This window comes from Carassius carassius, chromosome 28 (assembly GCF_963082965.1).
Source record: "Carassius carassius chromosome 28, fCarCar2.1, whole genome shotgun sequence".
Taxonomy (NCBI): Eukaryota; Metazoa; Chordata; class Actinopteri; order Cypriniformes; family Cyprinidae; genus Carassius; species Carassius carassius.
The window spans coordinates 29,134,837-29,152,370 of record NC_081782.1 but is presented as its reverse complement, the minus strand read 5'-3'; the positions used below and the strand labels follow the sequence as shown (position 1 = coordinate 29,152,370).

Genomic DNA, 17,534 nt, shown 5'->3' with positions numbered 1-17,534 from the left:
TACTTCTTCATGTCTGAGGTCTATTAATGCCTCCCTAAGGAGAAATTAATAGTTTCCTTTTCTCAAAGCAAAAAAAAAAAAATAAGAAAAGAAAAACATGCTTGGTGTAGCCTTCTCTTTACTCATGCTCAAGTAAGACTGAGAGTGCCACCTGCAGGCCTCTCTCTGTCGCCTCTGTCTGACATGAATGTAACATGATTTTTATCCCTGTCCCTCAGAGTGACTCACAATGACAGCGATTCACAGCAACCAAACTTCATTCATGTTCGGTGGGAGCTAGCCATTTCCAGCAACACAAGCAAGAGCAGCCACTGATGATGTGACAAAGGCTGTTTACATTGGCTGCACTTACACAGGAACAATAATAAACAGCAATGATACATAACACATTTGCATGCATTCACACTTTTGCATGCTTGAACGATGTGCACAGTGAAAAAATGCATCAGGTTCTGCAGTAAACAGGTCAGGCAGACAGAAATCAATTTTTAATACAATTGCTATCTAGTTTAAGCTGATTATGACCTACTGATTCACTGTTTAAATGAATTATTCAACTATTGAAAAAAGGGGAAATTCTTGTGGTGCAGATGGACAAACACTAGATGGCACAAAAGCAGTGCAATTAACATACGTCTGTCATGCAGCCACCACTGCAGAGTGCTTATGTTGGTCACATGGCTTGCAGGACCTTAACAAAAGCACACACACACACAGCGCCTCCTGCTTTCTGTTTCTCAGAAGTTTTGATAGGTGTGCAATATCCTGTGTGTTGAGGTTTTACACAGAAGTAACCTCATGTGTCACACACATACATGCTTTTGCAGATCTCAGACATTAAACGGCTAAACACATTGTAAACGTGCTGAGCTGATGCAGTTGCGAGTACATGTGTAAATTCTTTCTGTCCACAAATGCTTTGTTTTTAGTGACCAACATGTGAAATAACCAGTTATTTTGCTTCACAGTCACATGTGACTGACTCATATGTGTGGCTTTCAGAGTGTGGTTTATACAAATAGTGAGCAAAACTCTCTAAATTCATAGCAACAATCATGGCAGAAAGATCTAGCACACTTAAATAAACACACACATACAAATACATTGTAAAAAGGATATTTCAATAAAAAATAAAAATAAAACTTTTCGGTTAGGTTGTACGTTTCTGGAGGAGTATGGCAATCTAATCTTCCATCTAATCACCCGTATCTTACCTCTTCCTGTTATTAGTTCTTTCAGAATTTGGCCTGCCCAATCCCGCAAGATGACCGACTTCCAGGAAGTCTAATTGTTCCCCTCTGACGACAAACTCTCAAATCTTTCAGAAACACCCTACTCTGGACCTATCATCTCGGGGCTCCCCAGCTACTCTCCGCGATGCATCTCATCATTCATCACAATCTTCTTCAGCTTCAAGACCTTCCATCCCACCTGTTTAGAAATGGTCCGTCAATGGGCTCAGACAAGCCCTATGCAATGCTGGCATCCATTTCTCGCAAAGAAATTCAAGAGCGCAACTTCACAATCTGCTCATGCGCTATGACCAAACTACTCTGCCTCCGCTCTTCTGCAGCCGCTCACAAGAGTTCTGCGGCCTCTCCGATCGTGACTGTCACCTTTCCTCCTTCCATAGTTAAGTCTCTTACAGCTTCCTCTGTCCACACTTCTAATATTCCTCTTCCTCCTGCCTTCCATTCTCTCTTGGATCCATCTAGACATGGAATGATTCAAAATGTGAGGCTACCTTTGCAAATGGCTCCCCTCCCCCCATTCCTTTCTTTTATGCTATCGGAGCAGACCCTAGCATAAGGCTGCCTTTGCTAATGGTCCTGCCCTTCCTCCCATCCCTTCCTTTGCAGCTATCAGAACTGATCCAGGCATGTGGTTGCCTCCCCAGGCGATCTTTTCTCCGGCTTCATTACATCCAGCTACTGCTTCCTCAACAGTTCTTCACCTCCCAACATAAACAGTCTCAACTGCATCAGCTCTTCTGGGTCCTTCCAACTTAGTTGCTATGGATCCACCACCCATCTCCACTAATCGACGCTCCCAGATTTTGGCATAAATTCAGAGCATTAGCCCCAGAGACGGACCCAGACCCAACACCAGTTCCATCCTAATCAGACTTGATATTCCTGTAACTCACCCGCTCTAACATCTTCAAGCCTTATCTCTGATTCAGTATTTCGAGCCATCTCACACAGAACACTTAAATTCTAATGAATTCTACATGAATAGCTTTCAAACAATTCCATTACTCCTACAACCAGCCTTTTCCCAAATTTTCCCTCCTTATATTTTCTTTATTTATCTCATATCTTAACCAGATTAAGTCCATCTAACCAAGTACCATCAAAGTCTATCTTTGCTGCATTCAATTTTTTTTTTACTAATCTATGGCCATCTATGTCCTGCTATAACAAACCCTCAGATCACACTCCTAATCAAAGGATTTCAAAAAACCAACCCCACTCACCCTGATTCCAGGCAACCTCTAACCAATGATCTTTTAGCTAAATACCTGATCTTCCTCCATTCCGGTCACATGCCCCCCTATAAGGCAAGAACTCTGGATGCTATGTTTCCCCTGGCCTTTTTCAGATTCCTCAGAGTTTTTTAAATCACAACCAATTCTAAATTCAACCCAGCTATCCACCCAACATTCTCAGAACTTCCAAGTTTTAGACAAGGACACCATCCATTTTCTCATCAAATTTAGCAAAACAGATCAATTAAAAAATTTTCTTTTCATTCATATCTTCAATTTTCCAACCGCCCATTGAGTCATATAAATCTCTTTACTTCTTCCTTGCACATAGAAAGGTTCAGATCTACTCTCTTCTCTACCCACTTTTTATTGATAAGAACAACCTTCCAGTCACTAGGCATTGGTTCCATGAAAAGCTTAAACATATCCTCACCCACTCTGGTATCCAAGCTCACCTGTATTCATCTCACTCCTTCTGCATTGGAGCAGCCAGCACAGCAGTCCAAAAAGGTCTACCTGACTATCAAATTATACTGCTGGGTAGGTGGTCCTCAGATGCCTTTCAGTCTTACAGTCGTTCTGACCTCAGCCTCCTCAAACAAGCTCATCTAACTCACGCATCTCTTTAGGCCAGTTACAATCCACTTAAGATACTCAATCCAAAGCATGCCCTCTAAACTTGATGCTGCATTGCCTCACTTGATACTGCTGCTGCAGTGCTTTGCTTAACTCTATACTTCAGTGCTTAACTTAACTCGATACTGCCACTGCAGTGCTTCGCTTAACTTGATACTGCCGCTGCAGTGCTTCGCTTAACTTGATACTGCCGCTGCAGTGCTTCGCTTAACTTGATACTGCCGCTGCAGTCCTTCGCTTAACTTGATACTGCCGCTGCAGTGCTTCGCTTAACTTGATACTGCCGCTGCAGTGCTTCACTTAACTCGATACTGCCGCTGCAGTGCTTCACTTAACTCGATACTGCCGCTGCAGTGCTTCACTTAACTCGATATTGCCGCTGCAGTGCTTCACTTAACTCGATACTGCCGCTGTAGTGCTTCAGTTAATTCGATACTGCCGCTGCATTGCTTCGCTTAACTTGATACTGCCGCTGCATTGCTTCGCTTAACTTGATACTGCCGCTGCATTGCTTCGCTTAACTTGATACTGCCGCTGCAGTGCTTCACTTAACTCGATACTGCCGCTGCAGTGCTTCACTTAACTCGATACTGCCACTGCAGTGCTTCACTTAACTTGATACTGCCGCTGCAGTGCTTCGCTTAACTTGATACTGCCGCTGCAGTCCTTCACTTAACTCGATACTGCCACTGCAGTGCTTCACTTAACTCGATACTGCCGCTGCAGTGCTTCACTTAACTCGATACTGCCACTGCAGTGCTTCGCTTAACTTGATACTGCCGCTGCATTGCTTCGCTTAACTTGATACTGCCGCTGTAGTGCTTCACTTAACTCGATACTGCCGCTGCAGTGCTTCACTTAACTCGATACTGCCACTGCAGTGCTTCACTTAACTTGATACTGCCGCTGCAGTGCTTCGCTTAACTTGATACTGCCGCTGCAGCCCTTCACTTAACTCGATACTGCCACTGCAGTGCTTCACTTAACTTGATACTGCCGCTGCAGTGCTTCGCTTAACTTGATACTGCCGCTGCAGTCCTTCACTTAACTCGATACTGCCACTGCAGTGCTTCACTTAACTCGATACTGCCACTGCAGTGCTTCACTTAACTCGATACTGCCGCTGCAGTGCTTCGCTTAACTCGATACTGCCACTGCAGTGCTTCACTTAACTTGATTCTGCCACTGCAGTGCTTCACTTAACTCGATACTGCCACTGCAGTGCTTCACGGTGCTTCACTTAACTCGATACTGCCACTGCAGTGCTTTACTTAACTTGATACTGCCGGTGCAGTGCTTCGCTTAACTCGATACTGCCGCTGCAGTGCTTCACTTAACTTGATACTGCCGCTGCAGTGCTTCACTTAACTCGATACTGCCACTGCAGTGCTTCACGGTGCTTCACTTAACTCGATACTGCCACTGCAGTGCTTTACTTAACTTGATACTGCCGGTGCAGTGCTTCACTTAACTTGATACTGCCGCTGCAGTGCTTCGCTTAACTTGATACTGCCGCTGCAGTCCTTCACTTAACTCGATACTGCTGCTGCAGCGCTTCACTTAATCCGATACTGCCGCTACATTGCTTCGCTTAACTTGATACTGCCGCTGCAGTGCTTTGCTTAACTCGATACTGCCATTGCAGTGCTTCACTTAACCCTCTGGAGTCTAAGGGTATTTTTGGGGCCTGGAGAAGTTTTGTCATGCCCTGACATTTGTGCTTTTTTCAGTTTCTTATAAATATCTAAATGGGTAAAGTCTAATCTCACTGTAATCAGCACAAACTGGTCTATAATAATATGTGAAATTCATGTATGTGCATGATTGTGTTTTTGAGAAAATAAATGTTATGCGTGGTTAGTGAAAAACTAAAAATGTTAAAACACTTGAAAAAGGCCATAAAACACATAAAGAACATTGGTTCCCGGGGCTTTTGAGAACTGGAGTTTGTAGCCTAGAATTTTTCTTTCTAAATTATGTGAAAATCATCTTGTTTACTTACTTACAGAAAACAATATATTGATTTAAATTTTCTAAGACACTTTTTGTTGGTAAAAGTCAAATGCGAGTAGGCGTCAACTACCATGAATATCATTGTGATTTACACCTGAGAAGACAAAGGCCCGCATAATGATCTGCATAATTAGCCTTTCAGTCAGCTGTCACTGAGAGGGAAGAGTTACAAGAAAGAATGTGAGGACAAAATAAATGTATATAATTTTATGTTTGTAGTTTATTTAGAATATATTTAATTATCCCACAACATAATTTAATATCCACTTGGGGGAGCAGTTAAACAGTTTATTATTTTATATTTTAAACAGGTTTTTTAGGGGGGATAAATATTTTTCAGGTTTTTTAGGGGGGATAAATTGAAAGAACAGCATTGTTTGTTACATTTGTTAGTTACATTTATTTGTTACATTTATATTATTTACATCAAGCTTTTGAATTGTATAGTAGTGTATGTTGTTATTGAAACTTCATAATATTTCACTTGATTATACATTTAGTCAGGAATTATAGTTTGGAAAAAGTCTTTGGAAAAAGACTAACTAGTAAAATGTTAACACGTTATGTGAAAACTAGTACAAGTATATAAATAAATAAAAAAGAAACGTACTCATGTTTATGATTGAAGCGAACAGTAAAATTAAAGAACTTGAAGAACAGTCTCGCTGCTTTTTCTTCTGTGTGGCATATTCAAGCCGCGCACTTCAGTGAAACATTAGAATCTGAATAGCCCGTTCAGTGCGGGGGCGTGGTCACATTAGAAGATAATGAAGGGAGACGTGAAAAACGGACATCACATTGTTTTCATATGGATTACTTTATCACAGAATATTTGTTTTCGGTGGCTTGTTTATTTTAAAAGTAGACATGTCAAGCTTTCTATAGATATATCTCTCATGTCTCTTCGTTGAGTATTCACGTAGTTACAGTTCATTTTAATGACGTGTTTGTAAATGAAGATCAGTGCAGACAAAGGCTGCAGACAGCACACCTTGTTTGTTATCTTTATTTTATAAATGCACAAAGTTTTGTTGTTATTATGTCTGTATCCAAAAAAGTAGACCCTTTACAGATTTGATTGTTGTATTTGTCATGATTCTGCCCTCGTGTCCTTGATTTTCTTTAGTCTTGAGGCAGGATCATGACAGGCCCGTGTTTTGTGTGCAAGCACATGGCCTTGTCTTTTGGTCATGTGCTTGTGTTGTCTCGTTTCCTTGCCCCGCTCCCTTGTTGTCCTAGTTTTGTCATTTTTGCTTTACCTGTGTCACCTGTTATGTTATCATTAGTCTCCCTATTTCAATCCCCTTGTGTTCGCTGTCTAGTGGGGTTCATTGTTACACTTTGACAAAACGTTGTGAGACCTGTGGATTGTATTTCTGTAGTGTGAGTACCAGAGTGAAGAGTCTTTTGTTTTATTGTTTGTTTCTAGTCTAAGTCTTGTTAAGTTATTTGTCTATTCCCTAGTCGTTGTTTTCCCCCTAGTGGGTTTTGTTTTCCCCTTTTTGTCATTAATAAACCTTGTGTGTAGTGCATTCTGTCTGCGCCTGAGTTCATCCCCGCACCCTTCCTGACAGAATGAACCGCCCGAGAAAGAACTCAGCAGACAGGATGTCCTCCGAACTTCAGCAACAATTGGAGTTCTGTAAGCAATGCTGGTTGTCATCCCCCACTGACAAGAGGAGGGTCAGCCTTCCATTCTCATCCCAGGGTGAGTGGAACCTGCCCGACTATGGGAGTTTCTCCCGGGAGGAGCTGCAGGTTTCCCCCTTGAGGTCCCCACCTTCTGCAAAGCTGCCATTGATCTCAGAAGGTTGTGTCCTGGCAGTTGCAACACTGAGGGACCAGGCTCATCCCTCCCCGAATCCCGAGGCACCTTCCGCACCAATCAGTCTCTGCAAGAAACGAGGGAGACGGTTCTCATGGGAGTCTGCCTCGGAATCCTCAGCATCGGAGTCAACCCTGCCTGAGACTGTCCTTCCTCTACCAGTCACGGCTCTTGCTGAACTTCCCCAACCAGTCACAGTTATTGCCTCTGCTCCGCGGCCAAGGAGAAATAGGAGGAAGAGGGGTCCTTTCTGTCCTCCGTCCCTGTCTCCCCCTGAGTCCGTGAAGCCTCTTCAACCCGCTGCTGTAACTGAGAGCACTGTTCCTGAGCATTCTGCTTTAAGCGCGGTTCCAGAGGTTGCTGCAGAGAATGCTGTTCCGAAGACTGCGGTGGAGAATGTTGTTCCTGAGATTAACTCAGTGAAGGAGGTTTCTGAACCAGCAACGGAGAGAACGGTGTCTCGATACTCCCACTGCAGTGCTTCGCTTAACTCGATACTGCCGCTGTTACCTTGGCTTTACTTTAAAAAATATGATTCCCAGTGCACATAAACTTCCCAGATTACTGAGTTCCATGTTGGTTACAGTGGTCACTTCCTTTTTATTTTTTTATGAAATATTTATTTATTTGTGAAAAAAATACTTTGTCATCTAAAGTATTAGTATGTTTATTTAACAAAATTTATTTTTAAATAAATTTCCAAAGAAATAAAATTATATCGGCCATCGGCCACCCTGCTTTCCAAAATATCGGCATCGGTTGTCAAAAAAAAAAAAAAAAAAACAATATCGGTCTACCACTAATCCATACTAATGTAATCAAACACATTTATACATATCTATTTGCTAAACGGAACCAAACTTGATTTTATTATTTTGTTTTTTTTTAGAGATAAACCTAAAGCTTTCTCATAATTCGCTAGTCTAAAAGAACAGAATGGGAGAAAATAAGGGGTAAAAAAATGTGAGTATGTGAGAGCGAGGGTCCAGGAGCAGACTGTGGGAGTGTGTATACTGCTAGCGTGATTTTGGCTCTTTTTTCTGGTCAGCTGATGTGGAGGGCGGGTGCTGATTGGTGCGTCCAGCTGTGCACAGCTGCAGCTGATCTGTGTGAGACAATGTTGTCAGTGTTTGTGGCGCTCCACTTCTCCAGAAAGAGAGCGTGTGTGTGTGTGTGTGTGTGTGTGTGTGTGTGTGTGTGTGTGTGTGTGTGTGGTTTTGGAAGACGCTCACAGGATGTTAGTGGATCTGCAGAGGCAGACCTGGCCAGGCAGACAGATACAGCTGGGGACAGAATGCCAGGAGAAGACGATGAGAGGGCACACACTTCCTGGACTTATTCAACATGATCTTGAGACTTTACTTTAGTCAAATTCTGATCTTAGATCTTAAAAAGTAATTTTAGAATTTTTGATGACCCTAAATTACACTAGCTGTGAACCATTTAAACTAAGCTAGCGTTCACTCTAAGAAGTGATTCTTCGGCGGATACAGCTTCAGGTTGGAATCCCCTGAAGCTCTATGCTGGTTTGGGATCTTCAGGCATGGGCTGTACCACCAGTCTGCTACACTCCATAATGAGAAGAAACCATTTACACATGTTTTCCAACCAGAATGAACAACTTCTCTTGGAAATCACTGCACCAGAAGAGGGGATGGTCACCAGCGAACCCGTTATCATAATGGTAACCAGAGCTTCTTACCTCCCAATACTTGATAAAAGCAGCAATTACTGGAAACTTCCAGAATTCTAAAACATTTAAAAACTGCATATTTTGGAATTAGAATGGAATTTGCATGCTTAGTTCTTCACTCTCAAATTTTCACTATAACTCTGACATAGAACACTCATTGATTTAATGAAATTTAGTTTTACATTTAATATGTAGTTTTATGTATAGAATCCTTTTTTTTCTTCAGTAGTTTAGTTTAGTTTTGTTTTTTGATTGGACATATGTATTCAACCTTTTTTGCATCCATAAAGTCATGGAAAGTGATGTATCCCATTTAGCAGAGCTCAGCTGACTGATTTGTAACTATGTCCTAGCCCAGCTCAGTATATAAGGTTGTAATTCCTAAGTTTAGGATGTTGAGGCCTGTTCTTTGTATATGACAAGTTTATTGAACATAAACAGGAGGAAAAGTGATACTGGACATCTGCTCCAGTTACTATGCCATTCCTACAAGAGCAACAATGAGAGTTTAACATTAGTATATATTTAATTTGATAAAGCAATGTTTTAAAGGAGAATCTGAATCTTGCGTGCATTGCAACATTTACAAAATCATTTGTAAAGCACAGCCTGTCATTATACATTTAACATGTCTAAGTATAACACATAAAACCTGTGCTAAAATACAAAAGCATGAATAATATAAATAAATAAATAATGAAAAATAAATAAAAATTAAACAAAATGTATTCTAATTTTACTTCCTACCATCTTTTTTGTTTGCTTTTTTGATATAAAGTCCAGAAATTCTGCATAACCTCTCATTACTCGGTTAACTGGTAATGGTTTATGTGATTTACAATAGTTTTACATAGTAGCTACGTATTAAGTCTCACCGACTAATCACAGTAGTTCTGTGTTTTTTAGTGTTATTAGATGTACTTTTTACTCTTTATTTTAATAAAGTGTCCTTACACTGTAAAAAATGACTGTGATTTTAACGGTAAAAAATTGTGAAAATACTACAGTACAAATCTGTTTACTGGTTAACGGTAATTTAAAAATTAATTAAATATTAAAAACCGTAAACTTACGTTCCCAGAATTCTCTGCATTGCATTTCAAATTTTGTTTGAATTTGATGTTTTTTCTTTGAAATTACTATGTTTCTTCTTATTTTTTTCTCATCTGTTATTTTTATTAGGTTTGTATGTTACATAAAATGTTGTTAAATTAATGTTTATTGCATATTTCAGTTTAATGAGTCTCACCATGATGGTGTTTAGTGCTTGTGTGAATGACACTGTGCACTTTCTATATATTTTATTATTTAAAAGCTGCTTGTGATGGGCTTTGTTTCACCATCTGACTCTCTCATCACCACTTGCTTTTGGTGGTTACCAGTGTAATACAAAGGTACAAAACAGATTTCAGTGCTTCAATAAGTTCGAATATTAATATTATATCAATTAAATTATGGTATTAAACTGTAAATATAAAATAAACCGTTAAACCTACAACAGTGTAACTGTATTTTTTACGGTATAATTCTGGCAACCACAGCTGCCGGTTTTTTACCGTATATTTTACGGAATATTTTTAACAGTGCAGTGTAATTATACATTTAAGTACTGAGTAATATTAATTAACTACATGTATGTACAGTTAAGGTTAGTTGCATGTAATTATGTATAGTTTATTGTTATTACTATAGTAAGAACATGTAACGTGTAACAAGCACAACATAAATAGTGTTAAATTATCTAAGACAGCTCAGTCCAGATGTTCCTGTGCCAAACCTAATGATCCAAAGTGGAATTAGCTTTATTATGTTAGACGGATAATTTATATTGTCTCTGATGTGTTAAGTGCAGAATGAAGAACAGGGATCTGTGATGTGTTTTCCATTGATTAAAGATGGGCTGTTTAACCATGGAAACAAGGGCAGTTCTGTATCCTACAAAAAGAATATGCTAGTGCATTCCACATTATAGTGTTTCATGTATCTGTGCATCTAGTGAAGATCTAGTCTTGTGTGTATGAGAGGTTTAGAAAAGAGTTGGGGAGGGGTTTGATCCAGCATGCAGACCTGTTTCTGACCGACAGAGAGCAGAAGAAGTAGTGCAGCAGGCACACCCATGGGAACTGAAACTCCTGGAAAAATGTTGGGATCTTTGGGAAAAACCAAGCAACAGCTGTGCTTATGTTTTGTAGGGACAGAGAGACAGATCTGAGATCTGGAGGCACGAGAGAGTGAGGCAAAGAAAGTGACCCACGCTGTGTTTCATTTACTATGTTTAAGTTGATATGGCTCATTCTCTGTCTAATGAGTAGGAATACATGTCAACTGCTGCAGTGATTTTCCATGCAGGTCAACAGAAAAAGAAAAAAACAAGCCTGAAAACAGATCTGCATCTGGAGTTACTTATGCCTTCATTCATTTCATTCGTTTTGCTTTTTTCTCCTTTTGCTCTGTTCTTCTAAGAGGGCGTTTAGAAAAAATGATTTATGTTTCAGCCACAGAACTGCAAATATACATTCAAGATAACTGATTGTTTTCTTTGACACTGCAAAGGTTTAAAAAGTCTAAAAATATAACTGTTTTTATCTTATCAAGTGTTGCTCTTCAAAATCCCTCACAGGTGCTCAAGAGTGTTAATGGTGGTATGAAATGATTATACACTGAAGGTTTTTCATCTTGGGAGAATGTATATTGTCATTGTCATGTTAAAAAAAGGGAGGGAATGAGGATAGGGTAGCATCTTTGTTTCCGTTTTTTCAATTACATCACGTAGTGGTGAGTAAATTCATGACAGCATTGATAAAGCCCTTTCTACCACCTAACATTTAGTGTGGGAACCAGGCACTTCTCACTGTCCTCCTTTAGCAACACCATACCATTTCAGATGATTTACTGCATCTCAAGAGACCAGAGTATGGATTCTATAATTTGAGTACTGTGAATAATGATAAGTCTATATTTTTTAAAACACTTTACTGTTCTTTGGTTACAAACAGTCACTCTTTTCATAGATTTTGCTGGCTATGAGACACCTGACTGGTATTTCTCCTGCTCTTTTTCTAGCAAAAATCACTCTCACAAAATGAAAGCTTAACATGAAGGTCAGATTGCGCAATTAAATAAGTCTCCTTACAATTTTCCCCCAATTGCTTCTATTACTTCTAAAATGTACTTGAATACATTTGACAAACGCTTCTTTTCTGATAACTGATCAATTAGGCTTTCTAGAATATCATATCTCCAAAGAACCCTGTAAAGAGTAATTGCTGAATTTATGGTGAGCAATTATATATAGTTTTAGCTTGTTAATTGATATGATAATTTTAATATCCTATAAAATGCTTACTGCAGAGCAAGCGCTACTGCCAAAAGATACACAGCCATGCTGCTATAAGCTTGTATGTTACATTAATCCCATATTGGATCTAGACAGGTGGAGCTGGGGGAGGTGGAGGGTTTCAGTCTCTGATGTCCACTTACAGCCAACACTGAACCAGGGCATTTAAATATTGAGTAAACCAGGGCTCGCAAAATCACTAGCCCAATGTCAACAGGCTATTGTGTTTTCCAGTCAGGCTACCAAAATGTTTCAGCATCTTGAACAGTGATATAAAATTCCTTCCTTGATTTGCATTGTTCTATTCACGGGTGCATCCACGGGTGCATCCAGGTGGAATAGACCAGTCTCCTGAGGAGAGGCGGGCTCAGCCATTTAAACAGTGGCGGTGATAAGGCTCCATTTTTGTCAGGTGTGCCTCCTCAGCCGCCAGCCCTGGGTATTTCAGCGCCCCTCCTCTCTCACGCACCCACTCCTGTCGGGAGCCTGGTGAAGAGTGGCGATTAAGGGACGCCGTGACAATGATAATTAGGGAGGAGGCAACTGACTCGCCACAACAAATAAACACACAAAATGATCTCAAAATAAATGTCTTGGCAATAATTCTCATAAACACAGTCGGCTATGTCTTAAGTGAAAGCAAACAGTGGAGAAAAAAATCTCAAGTGCATCTTTATGCATCTTTAGTCCATCTTTATGCATCTTTAGTGCATCTTTAGGGGAATTAGCTCAAATGGTAGAGCGCTCGCTTAGCATAGGGTTGTCTTCAATGAGCCAAAAAAAGCTCATGTCACTCCTCTCCTCATCAGGTTACACTGGCTACCAGTAGCCGCTCGCATCAAATTCAAGGTACTGATGCTTGCCTACAAGACGACCACTGGCACGGCACCAAGATACCTAAACCCACTGGTTAAATCTTATTTCCCCATCAGAAGTTTGCGCTCTGCAAGTGAACGACGCCTTGTGGTACCATCCCAAAGAAGTTCAAAATCACTCTCACGGACCTTTTCCTTGACTGTGCCCAGCTGGTGGAATGACCTCCCAATCTCAATTCGTACAGCTGAGTCTTTACTCATTTTCAAGAAACATCTTAAGACTCATCTTTTTCGCATGCACTTAACCAACTAATACTAGCACTTTTTCCTTTTCTTGTCTTTTCATTTATAAAAATAAAAAAAAAACAGCTATGCATTCTATACTAGACTAACTGAGACTTGTCATGGCACTTGTATACTGTTGTTGTTCACTTGTTGATCTGTCTGCTTCTATTGTTCTCATAAAAAAAACATGGAAAAAATGTCAAAGTCACCTTTATTTATATAGCGCTTTAAACAAAATACATTGCGTCAAAGCAACTGAACAACATTCATTAGGAAAACAGTGTCAATAATGCAAAAATGATAGTTAAAGGCAGTTCATCATTGAATTCAGTGATGTCATGTCTGTTCAGTTAAATAGTGTCTATGCATTTATTTGCAATCAAGTCAACGATATCGCTGTAGATGAAGTGTCCCCAACTAAGCAAGCCAGAGGCGACAGCGGCAAGGAACCTGTAAGTGCAGAAAATGTTTGTCTTTTATTTTGTGTTTGGAGTTGGTGTTTCCGGGTAGTTGGTCACATGGTGGTAGGTGTGTATTTACCTGCTAGTGTTTCCTGTTTTTGACTAGACCGTGTAGAGAGGGGGTGCGTAGCCAGGAACACTCACTTTCAGTTGACCGTATTTCAACCGTATCAATAAATCTCTATCTGCATATGGACAATATTACATCAGGGCAATAAAAGTATGTAGATTTTAAACGGATGAGAACGAGTCATTGATGTTGTCCTGCTGCTTAGCCTCTCAGCGGCTATAGGATGCCGCTATATTTAGTCAACTGAGAACTTCACAGCTTTGGATTATGGACGCGATCTAAAAAAATGGCTGTACCCGCACACCGCATGTTGTCACAGACGCGCACCGTGAAGTGGGTCAACGATCGCGACGCACATACAGACGGAAGAAGAGGTATGTCAGCGGTTTAAATGGATTGTGGCTGGACTCGCTTAAGTTGTGAAAGACGCTGATATAGCCGTTAAGTTGGATTGGCATTGTATTGAACGCGGTTGGTGTTGCTCTTGCATATTGATGGGCTCTTATGTGCTGCCTCTACGTTCATTCATTCATTGTTTTGCTCAGTGCGCGCTGAATACAGCGCCGTTTGGAACTGAGTTCAAGTTGTTTGTTGCCTTGGAGAATGAACTCTGAGGATATGGAGCACGCTGCTGATAGCGGCAAACGAGAGCATAAGCCCACGGCAAAAGCCCTGCTGGCTAAAATTGAAGCCTTGCAAAAGGATCGCAAGAGTAAAGTGAATAAAGTGAAGAATGTGATTGTGTCCATGAAGGACTTGATGAAATGTGATGACAATGCGTCTCAAGTGTGTTCAATGCTGAAAACGATACAATTGCTGATGGATGATGCATCTGTGTTACATAAAAGTGTACTGCTTCTATTACCTTCTGAAGAACAAACTAAACAAAATGCCTGGTTTGACTCAATTTCCAAACACTATAACGACTTTGTAGAAGAGGTTGAACAATGGATGACTGAAACTGGGAAATCAAATCCCGGCATTGCTCTTTCTGATACTCATGAACCTAGTATTGTGGAAGTAGAGGCACCATCTCAAGGGATTCATGTATCTGATATTTCACCTTCTGTTGAAGTTGTGTCGACAACACATAACATGCAGCTCTCTAATGCGCACATACAGGCTGGAAGGGATTCTGGGGATGAAATTCAACCAATGGACAGTGTTTCGAATATAAGCAGTAAAAGATCTACTAAAGCAACATCTCATGGATCTCGATCAAGCCGATCTTCCATTTCTTCCACTCGTCTTAAGGCTAAGGCAGAACTGGCTGCTTTATTGGCCTCTCAACAAATGCTGCGAAAGAAACATGAATTAGAGGAACAAGAGGAGCAGTTGAGGAGAAGGAGAGAAAAACTGGCGCTGGAAACCAAATTAGCAGAGTCAATGGCCAGAGTAAAGGTGTATCAAGATGTGCATTCGGAATCTCATACATCTGTTAGAAATGTGTCCAAGCCTCTTTATTCTGATATGGAACCATTTGTCCCTTCAGTTAGGGTGCCAGCAGCATCAGAGTCCCTGCCTGCATCTTGTACCTCACATGTTGATAACACACAAAGGATTTCAAATTATTCTCTATCACAGTCAGTACAACAACAACCTTCAACAAGATCTAAATTGAAACCTTCACATTCTACATTGCCCAACATGTCATCTTCTGATAACCAGAATACTGGATATGCTCATGGATCAAGTTTTCAAAATGATAAAAGCCACACAAGCATGCTTCAGCTCATTGGTAAGCAAAACGAAATAGCTACTTTATTGGTTAAACAGCATAATTTGTCTTCACTTCCACCCAGAGAAATTCCTTACTTTGATGGAGATCCATTGCGCTTTCATGAGTTCATGCGCTCATTTGAGGAGGTGGTGGAAAAGAAAGCAGACAACCCAGGGGATTGTCTGCACTTCCTGAGCAATATACACGAGGACAGCCGAAAGCACTTGTTAGAAGTTGCCAGCACATGAACCCTTCACAAGGTTATCTACAGGCTAAGGCTTTGCTTAAGTAGAACTTTGGCAATGAGGTGAAAATAGCTTCATCATATATGGAAAAGGCCTTTTCATGGAAAGCTATAAAATCTGAAGATGCTAACGCCCTACAAGAGTATGGTCTTTTCCTAAGGAGTTGCTGTAACGCTATGCAAGATGTTCATTATATGAATGAGCTGAATCTTACCACTAACATGCAAGTTATACTCTCAAAGCTTCCTTACAAACTCAAAGACAAATGGAGAGTCGTTGCATATGAGTTAAAGGAGCGATGCCACCGTCAGTCCATCTTTCCTGATATTGTAGACTTTATAGAGAGACAAGCAAAAATTCTCTCTGATCCTGTATTTGGTAATATTCAGGATGCAGTACCTGCTGGGGGTAGGAAGACGAACACCAGAATAATTCCACCAAAGGCCAGGAGCAGTTTTGCTACCACTATCACTACTATGCCTGAAATAAAAGAACACAGTAAGATAACAGCTAACCAAATCTGCCTCTTCTGTGGTGGTGAACACATACTGGATGTTTGTAATAAGCTTACCAGAAAAGGTCACCGAGAAAAGATGAACTTCTTGATGACGAGAGGAATTTGCTTTGGCTGCTTGCATACAGGACACATTAGCAGAGACTGTAAAAGGAGAATCATCTGTAATATATGTAGTATGAAACACCCAAGTCTTCTTCACATTTATTCTCATGAGAAGGAAGACACGTCAGATAAGAAGAGAACCGAATTCAAGCCGGCAGTTGGCAGTGCCATGGTCTCTCTCAAAACCAATGGTTTTACTGGGGCTGGTAAAGACACTTGTGCATTATCTATCGTTCCAGTCTGTGTCAAATCAAAAAAGGGAAACAGCGTGGTGGAGACGTATGCCTTTCTTGATTCTGGAAGTTCTGCTTCTTTCTGTACGGAAAGTTTGATGAACAAGCTCAACCTCTCTGGAAAGAGAGTTAATATTCTTCTCAGAACCATGAGTCAAGATAAATCAGTTGGTAGCTATGTTCTGAAAGACCTGGAGGTTTCTGGGTTGAATCAAGAAGATTACTGTGCATTGCCTGAATTGTACACCCAAAAGACCATGCCTGTGACCACAGCTAACATTGCTTCACAGAAAGATCTCGAATGTTGGCCTTATTTGAGTCATGTCTGCTTACCTAAGATTAATGCTGGTATTGAGCTTCTGATTGGAGCTAATGTTCCAGAAGCATTGGAGCCTTGGGAGATCGTACGCAGTCAGGATAGTGGCCCTTATGCTATAAGGACCATGCTTGGATGGACTGTTAATGGACCACTTAAAGGAGTGGGTATGAATGGAGATGATCCTGCTGAACAACTTCCTGTTACTGTGAATAGGATTGCAGTAATAAAGTTGGAGGAGTTGTGGAAGCAGCAATTTAAGGCTGATTTTCCAGAGACTGTTCATGAAGAACTGACAGGAATGTCCAAGGAAGATCAGCAGTTTATGGATTTTGTGTCCCATTCAGCAAGACTGAGCAATGGTCATTATTACATCAGTCTACCATTCAGAAATACTGAAGTGGTCATGCCTATGAACAGGAGAATTGTAGAACAGCGTGCTTTAACTCTTCAAAGAAGGTTTAAAGTGAATCCTTCCTTTCATGCAGATTACACCACCTTTATGGAGGACGTCATCCATAAGGGTTATGCAGAAAGGGTACCCGTGGCTGAGCTGGAGAGGTGTGATGGACGCCTGTGGTATATACCCCATCACGGTGTATATCATCTCAAAAAACACAAGATTAGGGTTGTGTTTGATTGTGGAGCTTCTTATCAGGGTGCATCACTGAACAGCAAACTTCTGCAAGGTCCAGACTTAACCAGCTCTTTGGTGAGTGTGCTCGTACGATTTAGATTGGAACCTGTTGCCCTGATGGCTGACATCGAATCTATGTTC

At 40.6% G+C, this 17,534-nt stretch overlaps 1 protein-coding gene across 4 annotated transcripts in view; it reads left to right on the top strand.

Annotated features, from left to right (window-relative positions):
• Positions 1-17,534, top strand: part of LOC132108285 (dedicator of cytokinesis protein 10-like) — a 131,767-nt gene that overhangs the window by 33,896 nt on the left and 80,337 nt on the right. For 2 of the 4 annotated variants that reach the window (XM_059514974.1, XM_059514972.1), the window contains exon 1: positions 8,221-8,646. The exons of 1 other annotated variant lie outside the window; for it this stretch is intronic. In XM_059514974.1, coding sequence (XP_059370957.1) covers positions 8,506-8,646 — 141 coding nt within the window. In that variant the 5' untranslated portion in view covers positions 8,221-8,505. Of the gene's footprint in view, positions 1-8,220; positions 8,647-17,534 lie in introns of those variants that run through there. One more of the 4 variants, XM_059514969.1, reaches the window with a different exon arrangement.